This window comes from Terrapene carolina, unplaced genomic scaffold, assembly GCF_002925995.2.
Source record: "Terrapene carolina triunguis isolate 2854851 unplaced genomic scaffold, T_m_triunguis-2.0 Scaffold96, whole genome shotgun sequence".
Lineage (NCBI taxonomy): Eukaryota > Metazoa > Chordata > Testudines > Emydidae > Terrapene > Terrapene triunguis.
Genome location: NW_020664447.1, coordinates 71,004,178 through 71,025,057, shown reverse-complemented (window position 1 = coordinate 71,025,057; position 20,880 = coordinate 71,004,178). Strand labels below are relative to the sequence as shown.

The window sequence follows — 20,880 nt, the reverse complement described above, 5'->3', positions numbered from 1 at the left end:
CGGCCCCATAGCTCCTGGCCCAGGAGGCTCGCCCCTGGCCCCTCCCCTGCTGCTCCCTCTCCCCCGCAGCCTCAGCGCGCTGTGCCGGCGGCGCAATGCTCTGGGCGGCCGGGCAGCATGGTGCTCTGGACGGCGCGACTGTAGTGTCGCCAGCCACTAGTGCTTCAGGCAGCCCGGTAAGAGGGCAGGGGAGTTCGGGGTGGTGGTCGGGGGCAGTCAGGAAGGAGAGGGGGTTTGGATGGGGTGGCAGGGGGCAGTCAGGGGCAGGGGGTCTGGGAGCGGACAGGGGGCAGGGAGTGGTGGATGGGGCAGGAGTCCTGGGGGGTCGTCAGGGGACAGGGAACGGGGGGGGGGGGTTGGATGGCATAGGAGTCCCAGGGGGACTGTCAGGGGGCGAGAAGCAGGGGGGGGGGGGTGGGGGTTGGGGGTCGGGCCACGCCTGGCTGTTTGGGGAGGCACAACCTCCCCTAACCGGCCCACCATTCAATTTTGGAAACCCGATGTGGCCCTCAGGCCAAAAAGTTTGCCCTCTTTAAAGTAATGAGAAATTAGCCTTTTAAAATTACTTTTCCTTTAGCTTTTTCTCACTGATGCATTCAAATCACTGCTAATTTTGGTGATAGGAGGGAGCTGAGTGATCATGATTAAGGCTATGTTTTAGTCCCTGGTATTTTTAGTAAAAGTCATGGACAGGCCACGGGCAAAATTCACAGCCTGTGACCTGTTCATGACTTGTACTACATACTAAATCTTGGGGTGGCAGCCAGAGGGTGCTGGGGGTGCTCGGGGTGGTGGTGGTGGCCCGGAGGGCGCCGCAGGTGCTGGGGGGTGAGGGTTGGTGGGGCTGGCAGGCTCCCTATCTGGCTCCGCGTCTCCCCGGAAGCGGCGACATCCCACTCCCTCAGCTCCTAGGCGAAGGCACGGCCAGGCAGCTCTGCATGCTGCCTCTGCCCTGAGTGCTGGCTCCGCAGCTCCCATTGGCCGCGACTCCCGGCTAATGGGAGCTGCGGGGGCAGTGTCTGCAGGCAGAGGCTGTGCGCAGAGCCCCCAGGCTGTGCCTCTGCATAGGAGCCGAGCTATGTCGCCGCTTCCGGGGAGCCCCCCAAGGTAAGCGCTGCCCAGAGCCCTCACCCCCTCCTGCGCTCCAACCCCCAGTCCCCTCCCACACCCAAACTCCTGCTGCTGCTGTGGGAGGGTTGCACAGCGGCCCGAGACTGCCCCAGCAGCGGCCGGGGAGGCTGGCCCAGGGGCTGCCTGAGCTGCTCAGGTGGCCCCCGGGCCAGCCGCCCCAGCCACTGCAGAAGTCACAGAAAGCCATGGAATCCGTGACCTCCATGACAAACTCACAGCCTTAATCATGATTTTTCATTAGCTTTTAAATATTCTAAGTAATCCTAGAAAGAATGCTAAGGCTTAGGTACCATCTTTGTGGTTTTTTTTCCCCCTCCTTCTTTATGAAAACCAGTTCAAATAGCCACTTTCCCTACCATAGTTGAATATAGAAGATTGTAGTTATAAACTGTGCAGAGATGTGAATTAATGAAATACTGTCCCATGTAAAGTTGTGGAGTTGCAATTCAATCTTATAGATCACTTAAATGGCTGATTAAAGCGCATTTTGATTAAAAAAAGAAGGATCCAGTTCTATAGAATATAGGGTTGTATTTTAAACATTTTGCCCAAGAGGGTGCAATACTAGACATATTGATTTAAGTTTTGGATGCATTCTGCAATAGTTAATGGAGTGGGTGACTAAGGTTCTGTGGCCGGCAATGTGCAGGAGGTCAGACTAGATGATCATGATGGTCCTTTCTTACCTTAAAGTCTGAGTCACGTTGAAGCAGGAAAGTTCTGAACTTCAGTGATGTTTAATTTTGGACAAAGTCCTCTGTTTGATATGTTGGCTGCTCTTTGTACTGACAGAAAATGTGTTCATTACAAAAATCAAAGTTGAATCCATCTCTATTCACCAACTTATGTTTGACTTGGGTTATCACAATATAACTTCTACAGCTAAACTTGCCAAAACTTTGTGTATTTGTCATTTTTCTTCAAGTCTTTACAGGCTTATAATGTGATAAAGCAAAAAGAATTCTGAAAATTACCTTGCAGATGACATTATGTAAACAGCGAATATTTTAAATAAAAATATAATTTGAATTAAACTATCGAGAGAAAATATACAGAGGAATTATTTTATAAATTTGACTACTTAACTTTTGGTATATTTCTAGGGATTTCCCCCAAGGATTGGCAGTAGGCCCTTCATGGATTTTTTTTAATACCTATTTGTTTTCCTGAAAGGTAATTTTTAAAAGTCTGGGTTTGTGACTTTTTTTTTTTTTTTTTTTTTTGGAATCTTTATGAAGAAGGGTGTCAGGTGCTTTTTGTAGATTCCAAGGCCAGAAGGGACCATTATGATGATCTAGTTTGACCTCCTGTATAACACAGGCCATAGAACTTCCCCAAAATGATTCCTAGAGTGTATCTTTTAGAAAAAACATCCAATCTAGTTTTAAAAAATCGTCCGTGATGGAGAATCCATCATGATCCCTAGAACGTAAGGTTGGCCATATTGGGTCAGACCAAAGTTCCATCTAGCCCAATCCCGTCTTCTGACAGTGGCCAATGCCGGGTGCTTCAGAGGGAATGAACAGAACAGGTAATCATCTACGAATTCGTCCCCTGTTGCCCATTCCCAGCTTCTGGGAAACAGAGGCTAGGGACTAATTGTTCCTGGTTAGTTACTCTCACCTTATTTCTCATCTGAATTTGTCTAGCTTCAACTTCTAGCCATTGGATCATGTTTTACCTTTCTCTACTAGATTGAAGAGCCCATTATTAAATATTTGTTCCCCATGTAGATACTTAGAAATTGTAATCAAGTCACCCCTTAATCTTCTTTTTGTTAGACTCAAAGAGCTCAATCTATATAGTTTATCACTATAAGGCATGTTTTCTAATCCTTTAATTCTTCTCGTGGCTCTTCTCTGAACCCTCTCCAATTTATCAACATCATTGAATTGTGGGCACAGAACTGGACACAGTATTCTAGCAGTAGTCACACCAGTGCCAAATATTGAGGTAAAATAACTTCTCTACTCCTACTCGAGATTCCCCTGATTGTGCATCCTAGAATCGCATTAGCTCTTCTGACCATAGCATCACACTGGAAGCTCGACCCCCAAGTCTTTTTCAGAGTCACTGCTTCCCAGAATAGACTCCCATTCTATAAATATCACCTACATTCTTCGTTTCTAGATGTGTATATATTTATATTTAGTCATGTTAAAATTAATGCTGTTTGGTTGAGTGCAGTTTACCAAGCTTCTTTTTTTGCCCCTGAAAGAGTGCTTTTTCTGATGGTTTTTGATCTTCGAAATATCAAGGTCAAGTCTGGTCTCTTTTGCTTTTTACTGAAAGATGTCTTGAAAGTATCAGATGTTTATTGTCAGCTGGTATCTTAGCTGAGAGGGTACTGATTTCTTAACAAAGACATCCCTTCTTCCAACTGTTCATTAAGTACTGAAATTAACAGTGGGTATCCTCTCAATTGCTTTCTTTATACTCTTAATTACTCAGCTTTCAGTTGCTTGTACTGTAAAATTTTACTAATTTTCTAGTGATCATAGATTCTTCCAAGATCAGCAAGAAATATATTTCTAATCTAAAAAGCATGCATATATATATATATATATATATATATATATATATATATATATATATATATAAATAAAAACAACACATCTTTCAGGTATTTCTTATGCATCAATAAAAAGCAAAAAAGAGCACTAGTCATTCCCCTGCCCCCCTTTAAAGGCCCCTCCAATCATTTTAACTTGATCTAACGTGAAAGTGGCCTTGCAAAATTGTCTTGAAAATTTATCAGCCCAGGTACAAAAGCAACTCATTCGCTTTTACTCTGGGGGTGATAATAGAAAGGACTACTGATATTTATTCACTTATCAAAGAGTACTTACCACGGGCAAGTATAACTTTGTAAGATCTGTCTCAAGTAGTAATTTAAAAAAAAATTTCAGTAATTTTAAATGGTTGTGGCAACCATTGACGCAACTCACTGTCTAAGAGCTATCCTTCCCTATAATTTGGGGGATGAGGAAAACTCTGGTTATGAACTTTCTCACTGATGAGATTTCTTTAAAATTGTTCTAACTGTGTAAGAAATTATTTGTTTCTTAGGAGTCCTTCAAGATCAGAGCTCTCAGGAGGAAGTGATACCAGTGAAGATCTAAAAAAATCAACTAAGAAAAAGAAAGGGAAAAAGAAAAAGCATCATCACCACAAGAAAAGAAAAAAGAAAACCAGAGAGGAATCAAGTAACAGTGAGTCAGACTCGAACAGTGAGTGTATGAAGGATAAACCTAGAGGAAGTGACACAAACCATGAAAGAGAAGCAGCAACATTGAAGTATGTGCATTTTACTAATATGCTTGGATATAAATGTAATCCTATTCTAGTATGTGTTGCTTGAACTGGTTAGATGAGAATACTCACCAGTGGGTCAGTTCTAACTCTTATTCTCTTAAGTTTAAACTTCCATTGTAACTATCTTAGAACAGCACAAGAAACACTAAACCATTTTTTTTTAATTCATTGTTGCACCTGAAAATTTATGACGAGGAATATTTTATGAAGTATTTTTCTCCAGAGCTGAACAGAATAGCAGAGCAATGAAAATGTGGTGCTTTTTTAATCTTAATGCTCCCTGTGAATTATTGTAAATCTTTGTTTCCTTATATTAATCCTTGAGTAACCTATTGTGCTTTGAGAGGAATTGTATTAAACGATGTTCTTAAATACTGCAGAAAATTGAAGTTGTTGAATAATGAAGCAAAAATTTTTTTTACCTAAGGGGAAGTGTTTCATTATACTATGCATTCATAATTTCCCCTCGCAACAGTGGGCATTCATTATAAGATGTATATTGATGTTTGTATTAATTTAGTATTTTTAGTTTTATTTCTGGCCTTTAGCCATTCATTAGTATGCAGGATGCTTCATACACTTTATTTTTTGTATATGTGAATCAAGATTTGAATGAGTGATGTTCTATTATATCAGTGGTTCTCAACCAGGGGTACACATACTCCTGGGGGTACGCAGAGGTCTTCCAGGGAGTACATTAACTCATCTGGATGTTTGCCTAGTTTTACAACAGGCTACATAAAAAGCATTAGCAAAGTCAGTACAAACTAAATTTTCATACAGACAATGATTTGTTTATACTGCTCTGTATATTATACACTGAAATATAAATATATTATTTATATTCCAATTGATTTATTTAGAATTATATGGTAAAAATGAGAAAGTAAGCAAATTTTCAGTAATAGTGTGCTGTGACACTTTTGTATTTTATGTCTAATTTTGTAAGCAAGTAGTTTGTGAGGTGAATCTTGGGGTATGCAAGACAAATCAGACTCCTGAAAGGGGTACAGTACTCTGGAAAGGTTGAGAGCCACTGTATTGTATCATCTGTTGTCTTGCTGCTGCTTTGAGACACTAAAATAACCAGTAACTAGTCTGTATGTAGCAAGAAAAATGTTTTAAAGTGACCAGTATGATGATTTAAATAGGAAAAAGAGCTTGCATGGGCGCATTGGGTGCCCAGGCTCAAAAAGTGGGCCTTCCATTTTGCACTGACCACTCTCATTGGTCTTTGATCACTTTAAATGTAATTCAGGTGCCCAAACAAAAGGATTGATATTCTTGTACGGTACCTGTACTGTGCATATGGATTGTTTATATAGTTTTTTTTTCTGAGAAAACTTAAAACACTCTTTAAATATAAAGTCTGTGTTAAATTTTATGTTTAAAACTCTCACTGATGTTAAAATGGGACTTATGCGCAGTATTATTCCTGTTTGCATTTCCATCTGAAACATAAACTGTGAAACCCTCTTGAGCGCCTTGTCATAGGTCAATGTTGGAAACCTTTTCAGAGCGCTGAAGCTCCTTTTTTTTGTAATACAAATGTGAAATCAGAATTCACCATATCTTGCAGTTCTTAGAGAGGTAACTTAGCTGCATCTTTAAAAAAAAATCACTTATGTAACTAATTCATAAAATCTTTACATTTTACTGAATTGCATTGGTATTGTTACAGAAAATCAGCACAATATACTAACAGATTGTTCCCTTTTTTATTTACTTTTTCTTATAGAGGAAGTTACAGTAAATAGCAATATTTTTTCTTGCAGGCTTTAGACTTAGTAAGAAACCCATTTATTAAATCCTGTTAAGCACTTTCCATGCTCTTGGAAGTCCATTTTGGAAATGCAGTGAATGATTTTCTTTTGAAAGTTCACTGTATTGGTGGCTCCAGTGGTAAATTTCCACTTCCGTTTTCCCATCTTTCACCAGCGTGTGACTTATTTGTTAAATGGTACATGTATCATGGCCTTTTTAATGTGTATAATTTATAATGGGATCTAGAAATGTTAAATTTCCTGGTTTTGTAAATGCTTAATGTTTAACTCAGATGTTCAGAAAATGCTTCTTCCTCCCCTTCTTCAGTCTAGAAGACATAACATCAAATGGTGCCACCAGTCGCTTTGTTTGGCTTGAGGATATTCAGGCTTTGACAGCAGAAACCTTCAGAACAGACAAGAATCCAGACCCTGCAAACTGGGAATACAAGTCACTGTATCGAGGGGACATAGCAAGGTACAATGGGCTGTTTTGTTTTGATCTTAAAATGTCTCAAGACATGTTAGTGGTGAGATGATATTAAAAGTTTGACATTAAAAATATTTATTTAAAAAACGTAAAACCATGCTCAGTAATGTCCCCAGCCCCTGTTTGCCAGGGAATGGGCGACGGGATGGATCATTTGATGATTACCTGTTCTGTTCATTCCCTCTGAAGCACCTGGCATTGGCCACTATCAGACTCAGTATGGCCGTTCTTATGACCTGCGAGAGCCACGGTTGATGTATGTGAAGCTGTGCTTGTCTTTACTGTCCCCTTGTCTGGACTGGTAGGGGTAGGGATGCGGCCCCTGATGCCACGTGGAATGCTGTGGTAGAGGGTGTATAAAGGCACTATGCTGCAGTACACCATGGACTACAAAGGGAGGCGAGTCTGTGATTGTTGAACCTATAGGTCCACAAGAATCTGCAGCATCTGTGTTTCTTTTGGAGAAGCCCCGTTATGTCCTGGTGCATCTCCTTCTTTTCCTGGTAGGCCCCCTGGGCCTTTTTCTTATCCGTTCTTTCCATCTCCACATAGTCTGTGATATTCATCCTCCAGGACATCTGTTCACAGACTGATGCAGCACTGGCTTGCAGGATCTCACAGAACATGTCCATCCTGAGTCCTCTTTTTTTCTCCTCTTTATCTGGCTCAGGTGTTCTGTATGTGTGGAGGGGAAACTCCTCAAAGCTGCTATAGCGCAACTACAGATAAAACACAGAGGTGCCATAGTCAGTATAGTTGCAAAGGAAATCAGAAGTTAAGATTGAGAATTCCCTTCCCTTGCTCCCCTAAAGTTTTAAACAAGACTTGCTTATTGACACTTCTGCTTTGCAGTGATTGTGCAGGGTGCCACTCACAGCACCATCCATGGTGAGTATGGCCTGCTGTGATGAGGGAAACGAGGGAATTGCTTGATTGCATGAAACTCTGTGGGAGTATAGGGCAATGGCATTGAATACTGGCACCATTTTCCACAGGCAGTGGTGATTTTAGCTGGAATCTCACTCCTGAAGGTAATAAAGTCACAGAGAATATAGCTGTGCTGGTGTCCCAAAGCTGTTCAGGCCTGTATGCATGCTAGCCTGTTTACTGCAATGGTGCCTGCCAAAGTTATCACTGACTGGCATGGGAAAGTGTCCTACTGTGGAGGAAGAAATAAGGCTGCCATCCCTAGAAACCTTCAGGAGAGGATTGCAGTGTATCTCCATGAAAATTGCATTGAGATCTCTCAGGAGGATTCAAGGGACATCCCTGTGTACATAAACAAACTGCTTTGCATGGCCCCCTGCCTAACTCTAGAGGGAGAATGAAAAGCTGGTCACATTTCTACCTTTGTTGTACCTCTTCTGGTACAAGTAAATTAATGAAAAGTCAATAGCTGTGTCCTGAGAAGTTGGGGGTGCCTTTACTGACAAATGTACGCAGTTACCCAAGATTCCTTCCCCTGCATCAGGCTTGCCCATGCTTGACCACTGGGACTGACTGTACTGTGGTGGAGTCTCAAACAGGTCCTGGTTCACAGCATAGCAGCCTCCCTCCCCCCCGGACTCATATTCCCATTTCTCTTCTTCCTCCTCCCTCACCTCCTTGTGCTCTGTGTTCACAGCAGGGGCCTGTGACTCATCCTGCTTGGGGATATCCATGTGTGGAGGTGGTGTCTCTGCTAAGTATGGCATGCAGCTCTTTGTAAAAGTAGCAGGTCTGTGACTTGGCACAGGATTGATTGTTGGCCTCCCTGGCCTTCTGAAATGCCTGCCACAGTTCCTTCGCTTTCACATGGCACTGCTGCTGATCCCTATCACACCCCTTCTTCTATGAGCAGATTGCACAGGGGATGCAGATGTCCACGTTTCTATGGCTGGTAGTTGTGTGTGCATAGCCTCTTCTCCAAACAGGCCCAGGAGATCCTTTATCTCCTGTTTACTCCTGGCCAGAGCACATCTGGAGCGTATAGCTGGCATGGCCAGCTGGGCAGTTGTGCACAACAATGATGAGCTGCTAGAAGTGTGCTCACCAAAATGCACAATCAGGAAAAGGCATTTCAAAAATTCACAAGGTTTTAAATGGGGGTATGTGACATTAAGCAGGGTACAAGCTGGATTGATGAACAGCTGCATCCTTTGAATTCTCCAGTCTGAGGCGCCTTTTACACTGCTTCGCTATGAGAGCTACCACTCCGGGTCTGCTCACAGATGGCCTACAGCATGTAATTTACTCCCAGTTATACAATATGAGTGCTATAGCCAGCCACTCTTGAATTACACTGCCGAGCAACACCAGCAAATTCCCTTTCTCCCAGAAATGTACATCTTGTTCTGCCCAGCTCTCTCCTGCACAATACAAGCTCATATAAAGTCCCTCATTTTATTAATAGAAAATGATATGCACAAATCCTGTTATCTCAAATGGCGTTTCCCAGACACTTCAGTCCAAACACATTGATTTAGATAAAACAGGTAAAACAGGTTTGTTAACTACAGAAAGATAGATTTGAAGTGACTACAAGTAATGAGGCATAAAAGTCAGAATTGGTTACAAGAAAATAAAAGTAAAGCTCAACTAAAGCCTAACTTAACAAGCTAAGTGAATTCAAAGCAAAGGTCTCTCACTACAGGCTTATTGGCTGAAACTCTTTCAGTCAGGATCTTTCCCCCAGTCCAATGCTTCTTCCTTTGTTCTTCAGGTGTTGTCAGTGCTGTGAGTAGAGATGAAGGGAGAGAGAACTTGGGACATCTCTCTTCTTTTCTTATAGTTCCTTCTCCTCTTTGTGGAGCTCCAGCTAAGGTTCACGAGACAAAGTCTGAAAATCACAGCAAGTCTGTGGGGAAACTGAGGTACAGAAAAGGTCACACAACAAGTCAGTGGCAGAAATAAAACTCAATGCCTGACTCCTAGTCCAGTGTATGGCACCCTAGAAACACTCCTTCATGATGATGTTATAAATCTAACGCTGGTACTTTGTATGCTGAGCTAGAGCAATATGTATATAATTTGTTACACAATTCTGCTGCCAAAAATATTTAAAGCTCAGCACATTTGTATACCCTTTTCCTTGCACGTATTTTGTATACTTTGTATTAAATTTCTGTACGTATTTGTCATGTTTTCATGTAGATCTGATTCTGTGGTCTTGTCCATGTAGATTTGGTCTATTCCGTTTTGTGAAATTGTTAATGAATAATACAAAAAGGAACAGAGACCTAGAGATACAGAGAACTAGCACAGGACTAGGCTACTTATACTCTGTTTTTCCTATATAAAAATAATCCAATTTATATTAGGAGTCTTAAATATGTAGCAATATCTTGATTGGATGGCCCCCAGTTTGTCCACATGAGAAGAGTGGTTCATGCTACTAGAAGGAAGAGAAAAGTTGATCTTTCATGGAGTACTACAGATCTTGCTTAGAAAGTATTAATTAAGTGGCAGTTTAATGCTTGCTTCAGTTCTAACGCATATAGTAGAAGTTCTGACGGGAAAGAAAAGTTGAACTGGAATAAGAGGGAAAAAATAAGCACTTTGTACCTTTTTAAAGCTCTGTACAAATGTCTAATTCAATTAGGAAATACTGAAAAGTGAACTTCTGTCTTATAAAAGATAAAAATACATATTTGACTAATGTATATTTAATGGTTACATTTTAAAAAAATGCATTGTTGTATTTTTTCTTTAAGATACAAGCGGAAAGGTGACTCATGCCTTGGTATTGACCTAAAGAAACAATGTATAACTTGGGAAAGTTCCATGGTAGAAAAGAAACAGTCCCACAAGCGACCTGAACGCTACTTCACGAAGAATAGTGTGCAGTTATTGAGCACAGATGGAATTCCAGTTTACAGTAAAAGCCAAACTTCTTCATCTGGTCTAAGCACTTTTATACCGGTTTCACAACTGGACAGTGATGCTCCTCCTACAACAACATATGTGAATCCTCTTGGGATTTATGATCCATTGACCACACTCTGGTTGCAAGGAAAAGGTCCCCCAGAGCATGAGACTTTAAAGCAGCAGGCATCCCAAGAGACCAGTGAGAATGTTAACTCTGTTCTAATTGCAAAAGTGGAAGAATATAATAGGATGGTCAGAGAAAATCCAAGAGATGTTCACACTTGGATGGAATTTGTTTCTTTTCAGGTACACATTCTTGTACTTCTCATTGCAATACTTTGTGATATATTTATTTTATTTGTATCTGAGTAATAATTTTCTGCTTAACATCTTGTTTCTGAGTTAAATTATATATGTGTGTTTATGCTATTGTACATGAAATATTTTTGTATGACTTATGTTTTTTTAAAAAAACAACAACTTGCACTAATAGAAAGAGATGCAGTCATTCACTGTCACTTATGTCAACCTTCTCCTTAGTGCTTCTACAAAGCCTCAGACACTTCTGTATTTATAACTTTGAGTTGATTTCCTTTTCTTTTAAGGATGAAATAATGAGAGGACCCAGCCCTTATGCCATCAAAGCGGGAGAGCAGGAACTAAGGAGAAAATCATTCAAGCTAATCCTAGAAAAGAAACTGGCCATTTTAGAGAGAGCTATTGAAAGCAACCCAAATGATGTTGATCTGAAACTTGCCAAGCTGAAGCTTTGTACAGAATTCTGGGAACCATCAACTTTGATCAAAGAATGGCAGAAACTAGTTTTTTTGCATCCCAATAATCCAGTCTTGTGGCAGAAATATCTCTTATTTTGTCAAAGTCAGTTCAGCACCTTTTCAGTTTCAAAAGTCCATAGTTTATATGGAAAATGTTTGAGCACTTTGGCAGCTGTACAGGATGGCAGCATGGTGTCACATCCTGTACTGCCTGGCACAGAGGAAGCTATGTTAGGTAAGAAGATTATCTTTTTATATCTCATTTTATGGCCATTAAGATTTTCACACCGGCTGAATATATTTTAGGAAGAGATTCTCCTCTGTATTGTGCTAATTTTTTGCTTTGCAAAGAGCCTGCTGAAAATGTCTGGCATCTTGCCTCTTTAGGTGATAGTAAAAGTAAATATTCAAGCCTAATATGGATACAACAGATGCTTCCCTTCCCCAAGAGAGCTTGTAATATCACATCCAGTAATGCTCTGAAGAGTTTAAAGTACAAATTTCAAGGCAAGGGATTCGTAGCCAACATCAAATAAATGTGTTGTTTACCTTCACAAAATAAATTCCTTTGGTTTACGCAGCAAATAGCAGTTATATCATTTGTTACAGATGAAACTTTTGAAGTACTCTTAATTAGGGCTGTCAATCACAGTTCACTCACACGATTAACTCAGAAATTAATCGCGATTAATCACACTGTTAATAGAATAGCAATTTAAATTTAATATTTTTGGATGTTTTTCTACATTTTCAAATATATCAATTTCAGTTACATCACAGAATACAAAGCGTACAGTGCTCACTTTATATTTTTATTACAAATATTTGCACTGTAAAAATGAAAAACAAAAGAAATAGTATTTTTCAATTCACCTCATACAAGTACTGTCGTGCAATCTCTTTATCATGAAAGTGTAACTTACAAATGTAGATTTTTTTTTTGTTACATAACTGCACTCAAAAACAAAACAATGCAAAACTTTAGAGCCTACAACTCCACTCAGTCCTACTTCTTGTTCAGACAATCGCTAAGAGAAACAAGTTTGTTTACATTTACAGGAGGTAATGCTGCCCGCTTCTTGTTTACAGTGTCACCTGAAAGTGAGAACAAGCATTCACATGACACTGTTATAGCTGGCATCGCAAGATATTTATGTGCCAGATGTGCTAAAGATTCATATGCCTCTTCATGCTTTGGCCATCATTCCAGAGGACATGCTTCCATGCTGATGACACTTGTTTAAAAAAAATGCGTTAATTAAATTTGTGACTGAATCCTTGGGAGAGTATTGTATGTCTCCTGCTCTGTTTTACCCTCCTTCTGCCATATATTTCATATTCTAGCAGTCTTGGATGATGACCCAGCACATGTTGTTTGTTTTAAGAACACTTTCACTGCAAATTTGACAATATGCAGAGAAGATACCAATGTGAAAGTTCTAAAGATAGCTACAGCACTCGACCCAAGATTTAAGAATCTGAAGTGCCTTTCAAAATCGGAGAGGGATGAGGTGTGGAGCATGCTTTCAGAAGTCTTAAAAGAGCAACACTCCGATGCGGAAACTATAGAACCCTAACCACCAAAAAAGAAAATCAACTGTCTGCAGGTGACATTTGATTCAGATTATGAAAATGAACATGTCTGTCTGCACTGCTTTGGATCATTATTGAGCAGAACCCATCATCAGCATGGATGCATGTCCTCTGGAATGGTGATTGAAACACCAAAGATCATACTCTTTAGCGCATCTGGCATGTAAATATCTTGTGGTGCCGGCTTCAACAGTGCAATGCAAATGCCTGTTCTCACTTTCAGGTGACATTGTAAACAAGAAGCAGGCAGCATTATCTTCTGCAAATGTAAACAAACCTGTTTGAGTGATTGGCTGAATAAGAAGTAGGGCTGATTGGACTTGTAGGCTCTAAAGTTTGACATTGTAGACAATGTAGATAACACCCCAAAATATTTAAATAAATAGTATTCTATTGTTTAACAGCACGATTAATTGTAAATAATTTTTGTAATCCGTTGATAGCCCTACTCTTAATGATTGGGGAAAGGATAATGGGAAGTCTATATTTTTTTGTCCTGAGAATCCCCTGTAGAGAATTTGAATTCAAAACACTGACAATATATGAATAAAATAATGTATACTGGGAGGAAGGGTGGTCATGTGGCTGAGAGACTGAACTGGTGGCAGGAGAGTTGGGTTCCGTTCCCAGCTCTGACACAGGTTTCCTTTGTGGCTGTATCCCAAGTCATGTAACTCTCATTCTTTCAGCTTCCCCATCTGTAAAATTGAGGTTGTAATATTTCCCTACCTCACAGGTTTATTGTGGTGACAAATTCATAAACACTTGAGAAACAGCATGTAGATAAAATACGGATCCTTTTTTATCACAACCAACACCGTTTTTCTTTTTGATTCATGGACTTTTAAGGCCCTAAGAGACCATTTATGATCCTCTTGTCTGACCAACATAACAGGCCACAGATTCTCACCTAATAATTTCTACATCTAGCCCCTCACTTCTGGTTGAGCTATAGCATAGCTTCTAGAAAGATAGCCAGTCTTGATTTAAAGACTTAAAGTGCTGGATTACCAATTGGTTTAGCGTGCTTCTACATTGCTTGTTCATTTAAACTGGGCTGGACGCAGCACTGGGAAATATACTATAGGAACAAATCCTGCATTGGCAGATAGATGTTGGACCACATGATAATAGCTTCTTACATCTCCAATTTCTGACATTTTAACCACATCCTACAGCCGTCACAGTAAGGGATGTTTCTCCGAGTATGTATATCCTTATTGATCCTCATTTCTTAATCTGTAAATTTTTTCTTACCAAACACCTTTAAATTATTCTCCATGTTTGCCACTTCCTTTGGGGAAAAAAGTTTGCAAATACCTTGTGTTAAATAGACAATGATCAATTTTTTTTTCCAAAGAAACAAACTTTTTCTCTGTTTATTGATATCTCTCTGGTTGAAATGAAAATAGACTCCATTTCACTTTTGTTTCTGGTCATTTTCATTTTCTGGTTCCCATGCACTAGCATAATGCTGTTATAGTTGGGTTGCAAACACTTTAGGAGAATGGTTTTGACGTCAGAATTAAAATAATACTAATGGAAACATTTCTGATAGTTTCAGGTTTTGCGAATGCTTCTTTTAACCAAACCTAAATCTTGGGTTAAATTTGACCTGACAGTGTCCCTTTACTTATTAGGAAAATTACCAAATTGTCAGTCATGATAAATGCACCAGGTTTTTTTACAGGTGGCATAATCCTGTTATGAAAATAGTGAGTACTACAGATGTATGCCGTCTCCTATCTTCAGCCTTTGAAAAGTACAGATACATGAACGGATTAAAAAACCTGGTGAATTATGCCATCTAGTGTTTAATTGAATGTATTGCTAGCTCCATGAAAATAAACAAAAACAATGAGGAGTCTGGTGGCACCTTAAAGATTAACAGATTTATTTGGGCATGAGCTTTCCTGGGTAAAAAACCTATTTCTTCAGCTGCATGGAGTGAAAATTACAGATACAGGCATAAATATATAATTGGCGCATGAAGAGAAGGGAGTTACCTTACAAGTGGAGAACCAATGTTGAAGGCCCATTTAGTCAGGGTGGATGTGGTCCACTCCCAATAATTGATGAGGAAGTGTCAATGCCCCTCTGCCATGTACATTGGCCAAACCTGACAGTCTCTACGTAAAAGGATAAATGGACACAAATCAGACATCAGGAATGGTAACATATAAAAGCCGGTAGGAGAACACTTCAATCTCCCTGGACATTCAATAACACATTTAAAAGTAGCCATTCTTCAACAAAAAAAACTTCAGAAACAGACTTCAAAGAGAAACTGCAGAGCTACAATTCATTTGCAAACTTAACACCATCAATTTGGGCTTGAATAGGGACTGGGAGTGGCTGGCTCACTACAAAAGCAATTTTCCCTCTCTTGATAGTGACACCTCCTCATCAGTTATTGGGAGTGGACCACATCCACCTGGACTAAATTGGTGAGGACTCCCCACAGCGCACTCTCCCCGCAGCAGCACCTGGGATGAAGGGGAGAGGTGCCTCTCCCTGCCGCGGCAGCTCTGGGGCTGGGGGCCGTAGGCGCCACTTTCCCAGCCCCTGCAGGTCCAGCCAGGGCTAGGTTCAGGGAGGAGCACCCCAGTCGTGACAGGTCCAGGCCGGGGCTGGGTTCGGAGAGGGGTGCCCCCTGACAGGGCCAGGCCGCAGATCCGGGCTGCTGCATAGTTGGGGCCGCCCCGGCCATGGTAGGTTCGGAGCAGGGGAGGGATGCCCCTTCCCCGGCTGCGGCAGGTCCCTGGGCAGGTTCCCTGAGCACTTGCGCAGCGCTAAATAGGCTGCTGTGCAGCCGCACAGCTTACAGGGAACTTAGGCCTTGACAAAAATCTTGGACATGCCAGTAACAATTTTTTAATTATTTTTTGGAAGGTCGTTTTATTGTTCCAACATAATGAGTCTCCACAGCACTGGGTAGTGGAGGAGATATGTCTCTTTATCTTTGTGTTGCAATCCAATATTTGGGAACTAAATATTACTTTAAAGTATTATGATTTTGTCCCCTTTGCTTTCCAGCTGTCTTTCTTCAGCAGTGCCATTTTCTTAGACAGGCGGGCCATTCTGAAAAAGCTGTGTCTTTGTTCCAAGCCCTGGTTGATTTCACCTTCTTTAAACCTGACAGCGTAAAAGATCTGCCAACAAGAGGACAGGTAGCATTGTCTATTTAGAACTGTTTTTCACTCTGTCTCATTGCATGATCTGTTTACGTTGGAACTTCACACTGACAGAAAAATATTCGCTGATTTAAAGATATTAGTTAAAATTAAAAATTGATTCACTATTTGGCACTTCTTCAGGGTGGTCCAGGCATTCTCCCCTGGTTGGGAAAGGCAGCCATAGTGCTGTGAGCTTCTGGAACCTTCTGAAACACATACCCAACAGGGAATGTGCACTCTTATGGCAATGAATATTGGTACTGCGGGTTATATAAAGAAGGTGCAGCCCCCTCCCCCGTCACCTTGTCACCTCATCTCTTCCTTTTGCCCAATTGCAAGTGGAAGAACTTTAACTGAGTGCCCAATGTCTGGTTTGCCCAACTTATAGTGAACACTTTTCTTATCCCTTTTCTATCTTTGGTGTAAATAGGATTGTGTAGTGTAAATATTATTATGTACTTTTATTATTATAGGGAGAGCGGGTAGTGACCCTATTATTTAGATTACTTAACAATTTCCATTCTAAAAGATTCTTGAAAGCTTTTCTTTGAGATGCTCTCACATTTCCATTGTTTGCAGCAAGCCTTTGACATTCAGGAGTAGGAATGTCCTCAGGCCATAGAATCCACACCTTTGAGTGACAGTTATATAGGCCTAACTCCCAGTGGAGACAGCGCTATGTCCATGGGAGGGCTTCTCCCGTCAACGTAGATACTGCCTCTCGGGCAGGTGGAGTACCTTCGCTGATGGGAGAAGCCCTCCCGTCAGCGTAGGTAGCATCTTCACTGAAGCACTATAGCGGTGCACCTGCATTTGTGTGGTAGCACCACTGCAGCCTTTTAAGGCCATGTCTACACTAGCAAGCTTACGGTGGCACAGCTATACCACTGCATCTGCGCCACTGTAAGATCGCTTGTGTAGCTGCTCTATGCCTACAGGAGAGAGCTCTCCTGTCGACATAATAAAACCACCTCCACAAGTGGTGGTAGCTGTGTCAGCAGGAGCAGCTGTCCTGCCAACATAGTGGTGTGCACACTACTACTTATGCCGGCGAAATTTATGACGCTCAAGGAATTTGGAAATGCCTGAAGACGTGCATGACACGATCGCCGAGTCTGACAGTTGGGGTCACAGGGAGCGTAAAACCACCTCTTGAAGTCATTTTCCACCCACTTCTAATGGATTTTGGGTGCTCCACGACCCTTCTGTCTCTTTCTCCTAAATTAACACAGTCCTAGCCTATAAAATTACTATTACTCTCTCCATCGTTTACGACTTCTGTGGTAAGTATCAGTGATGATCTTGCTGTGTCAGGAGGCGGTGGTGTGAAGGTAGAAGAATCTTCATCAGATATACAGATTGCTGTGTTAGCATCCATGGCACAAATGACCATATTGACTCTTCCGCTGTATTTCCACCAAAGATTACAAACTGTTCTGAGTTCCTTGAAACTATATTACAGTTGAACTTATCATAGTGCAGGAAAATAATCAGTGTGACATCCTCTAGAGTTTTTTGATTTATGAAGACCGTTGTAAGAGTAATGTCACTTCCTCTGTATCTATCCAAATGGATAAAATCATTTTTGCAAGTTCATCCAGGCCATAGAGCTCGTTCCACCAGAGCGAAAACTAAATCCATGGTTTGTCTCAAATGTTTCTTTACTTGAGCTCTATAGAGCAGCTATGTGGTGTTCCATTCACAAAATACTACTCTTTTGATTTATGTATTGCACAGCTTGTTAATTTCCCAAGACTATGTAGAGGCAACCTGAAAGAAGGAAGAGTTTACTTTCTAGTTTTTATAGTTCTTTGAGTGTTACATCTGAATATTTACATTCCCTTCTCGCCTTCCCATTGGAATTTTCTGTATGTCTTTGAAAGCTGATGTTCAGGTGAAGGAAAGGAAGTGGTTGGGGACTGCACCTCCTTATATAATCTCAGGCATCAAATGTTTGGTGCAATGAAAGGGCATTTGTGCATTTCCCCATGGGTACAGCTTTGCTTTTTCTCAAGAATATGGATATGCAAAGTTAGTTCTCCAAGACCTACATTTACTAATAAGTAACCTCTGTTTTCTTCCCACATCACTGTGTTACTCTTCCTGATTGTTACTAGTAAATCTAGTTTCTGAATGTGGGTTTGGTGTATTTTAATTACAAGTATATGTCAGGGTGGAACTCACTGGAGGTGTGTGCATGTGCCTCATGTAGACTAGACTGAACAATTTGAGTGGCAATGTCCACTGGGGTCATGCATGCGCTCTATGCCAACCACGAGTGATGACTACAGAAGTCTATCATAGACACCATATTTCACGAATGGGGAGGACCCTGAAATAGTCTTGTTTGCCACAGGGGGACGTAATCAAATGCTAGAAATTCTACTCTAGAGGAGGTGTAAGCTCGGGTTTGTTGCCTGAAGCCTTTCTTCTTCAGTGGTCTTGAAGACTTCATTCTGTCTTCCTACTGATTTCTCGTGATACTCAGGGTAGTGTCCAAGATTGGGAGGGAAAAGGCTAAGGTTATTCTGATGTTCAGCAAGAGGCTAAGACAGTTTTGGCTATTGGACCTGCTGTAAATGTTCATGTGATCTCCCATTCACGCAAACATCATATCTTAGAACCAGCGTCAGATCTTGTACCCAGACTTGCAGATGTGTCATCTGACAGCTTGGATGTTGGTTGGTTGAGCACTACTGACAGAGATTGTTCCCTTCAGGTTAAACAAACTCTCATACAAAGTAGGAAGTCCTCCACCAGAAAATGGAAAAGTTGTCCTAAAAGTGGAGAAGATTTTGTATATGGGCAGCCAAAAATTTGGGCCCAGTAAAGGCACCAGTACCAAAGATCTTAGATTATATACTACTCCTGGAACAGGTGGGTCCACGTACCAGCAATATCTGCATGTTGCACACCACTACAGTCACACTCAATCTTGTCACACCAAATGATATTGAAGTTTCTCAAGAACTTCCTTCACACTTATCTTCCAGTTAGAGACCTAAAACCCTTGTGGGACTTCAGTGTCATCCTCGTTAAACTCATGGAGCCCCCTTTTGTACTACTGTCAAAATGTTCCACAACTTAGCATCAAGACTCTTTCCTTCTGAGAGAGTCAGCGAGCTCTGAACTCTTATGGATGGATCGCCTTACACTTCCTTTATTAAAGACAAGGTGGTGGTGAGACCAAACCTCAAGTTCATCCCTAAGATTTTCTCGGACTTCCACCTGAACCAGTAAATTACCTTGCCAATTTTTTCCCTAAAGCTGCTCTCGATGCCAGGAGAGAAGAAACTGCATACCTTGGATGTATCCAGAGTTTTACTGTAGTACCTTAATAGGATCAAGCCATTTTAGCTGTCTTCCTGCCTCTTTGTGGCTATTTGTGGCTCATCCAAAGGCCAAGCCATCTCATCACAAGTGCATTGTGTAATGCATTTTTCACCTGCTATCAGCTGGCCGGTGAGGGTCCCCCTTTGAACATTAAGGCACACTAAACCAGAGCCCAGACTATATCTATCGCCTGCTTCAGAAACATTCTGAGATTTGTGAGACTACAACCTGGAGTAACCCACTAATTTTCATGAATCACTGTGCCCTTGACATGGGAGAGCAGTACTACAGTCACAGTTTGATTCAGCCACTAGTCCACGCTTTCGCCATCCACGGAGGGCGCTGCTTGTCAGTTATTTACAGTGTGGACCACACTGTCATTTGCTTGAAGAAGGAGGAGAATGGTTACTTATCCTGCAGTAAAACTGTGCTGCTTTGAGGAGATGATGTCAGTGTGGGTCCTACAACCCACTCTGCATCCCTGCTTTTTGGAGTCCCCAGCTACCATGGGCTTCAACTTCTGAGGGAACTTAGGGAGAGTTATTGCCATCTCATACTTCATGGCCTCATATGGGAGCATGAGGAAGCATAGGGCACATGCGCAGCCACGATGGACATGGCTACTGAAATTTCTAGTCTCATGCACATGAGGCACACACACACCTACAGTGAGATCTACATGGACTACATCATCTCTAAGAACCACAGTTACTGGAGGGTAACTATTCTTGACAGAGGCAAAGATCTCAAGGGATACAAATGTGCATATATGTTAAGTGGAGGATGAGGAAAAAGATAAGCACAAAAATCAAATAAAACTTAGGGCAAGGATGTTCTTTTTATGCACATTAGGACTGATTTATTCCTTATAGTTGGAATTTTTATAGGGCTAAATTTAAAATATATTGGTAGTGACTGAATTTTTCTTCAAGTATGGCAATGAAACAGAGGCTTAAAAAGGAAATGTCACAAGGATACATATTTTTTGCTGTTCTTGTGCCTACCATTCCCTTGTTGCCTTTTTAACTAAAGGCTAGATTCTAATTGAATATTCATCACGTATTGCCACATAACTTAAAACAAAAATCTATGATTGAGCGCCTATATCTGTGCAGCGGCAGAATCTTTGAAAGAGTCCCAGGTGTGACTTTACATTGATATTAGAATCTGGCCATAAACGTAATGGGGTGCACTTTCCTCTTGCAAGTGTCCCCTGTCTCAGTGCATGTGCCTGCACACTCTCTCTCAGTTTATGATGGGTCTTTGGTGACTCAGCCCTCCGGCCAAGTCACAGTCTTTATGTGAGATAAAATCAAACCCCTTCAGGGATATAAGTCCAATGGGGGCTTATTGCGGCGCCCTCTGTAAGGTCCCTTTATCTGCAGCCCTAGCTCCTATTGCAGCATCCTGGTTTGAAATGTGTCTCATCCCCTTCTGGGCTCCTTTGAATTGTCCCT

At 41.3% G+C, this 20,880-nt stretch overlaps 1 protein-coding gene across 1 annotated transcript in view; it reads left to right on the top strand.

The window, feature by feature from the left end:
• Nucleotides 1–20,880, top strand: part of NRDE2 (NRDE-2, necessary for RNA interference, domain containing) — a 68,788-nt gene that overhangs the window by 16,379 nt on the left and 31,529 nt on the right. Inside the window, exons 4-8 of the mRNA XM_026651331.2 lie at nucleotides 4,201–4,428; nucleotides 6,538–6,687; nucleotides 10,392–10,851; nucleotides 11,151–11,556; nucleotides 15,951–16,084. Coding sequence (XP_026507116.1) covers nucleotides 4,201–4,428; nucleotides 6,538–6,687; nucleotides 10,392–10,851; nucleotides 11,151–11,556; nucleotides 15,951–16,084 — 1,378 coding nt within the window. The remainder of the gene's footprint in view (nucleotides 1–4,200; nucleotides 4,429–6,537; nucleotides 6,688–10,391; nucleotides 10,852–11,150; nucleotides 11,557–15,950; nucleotides 16,085–20,880) is intronic.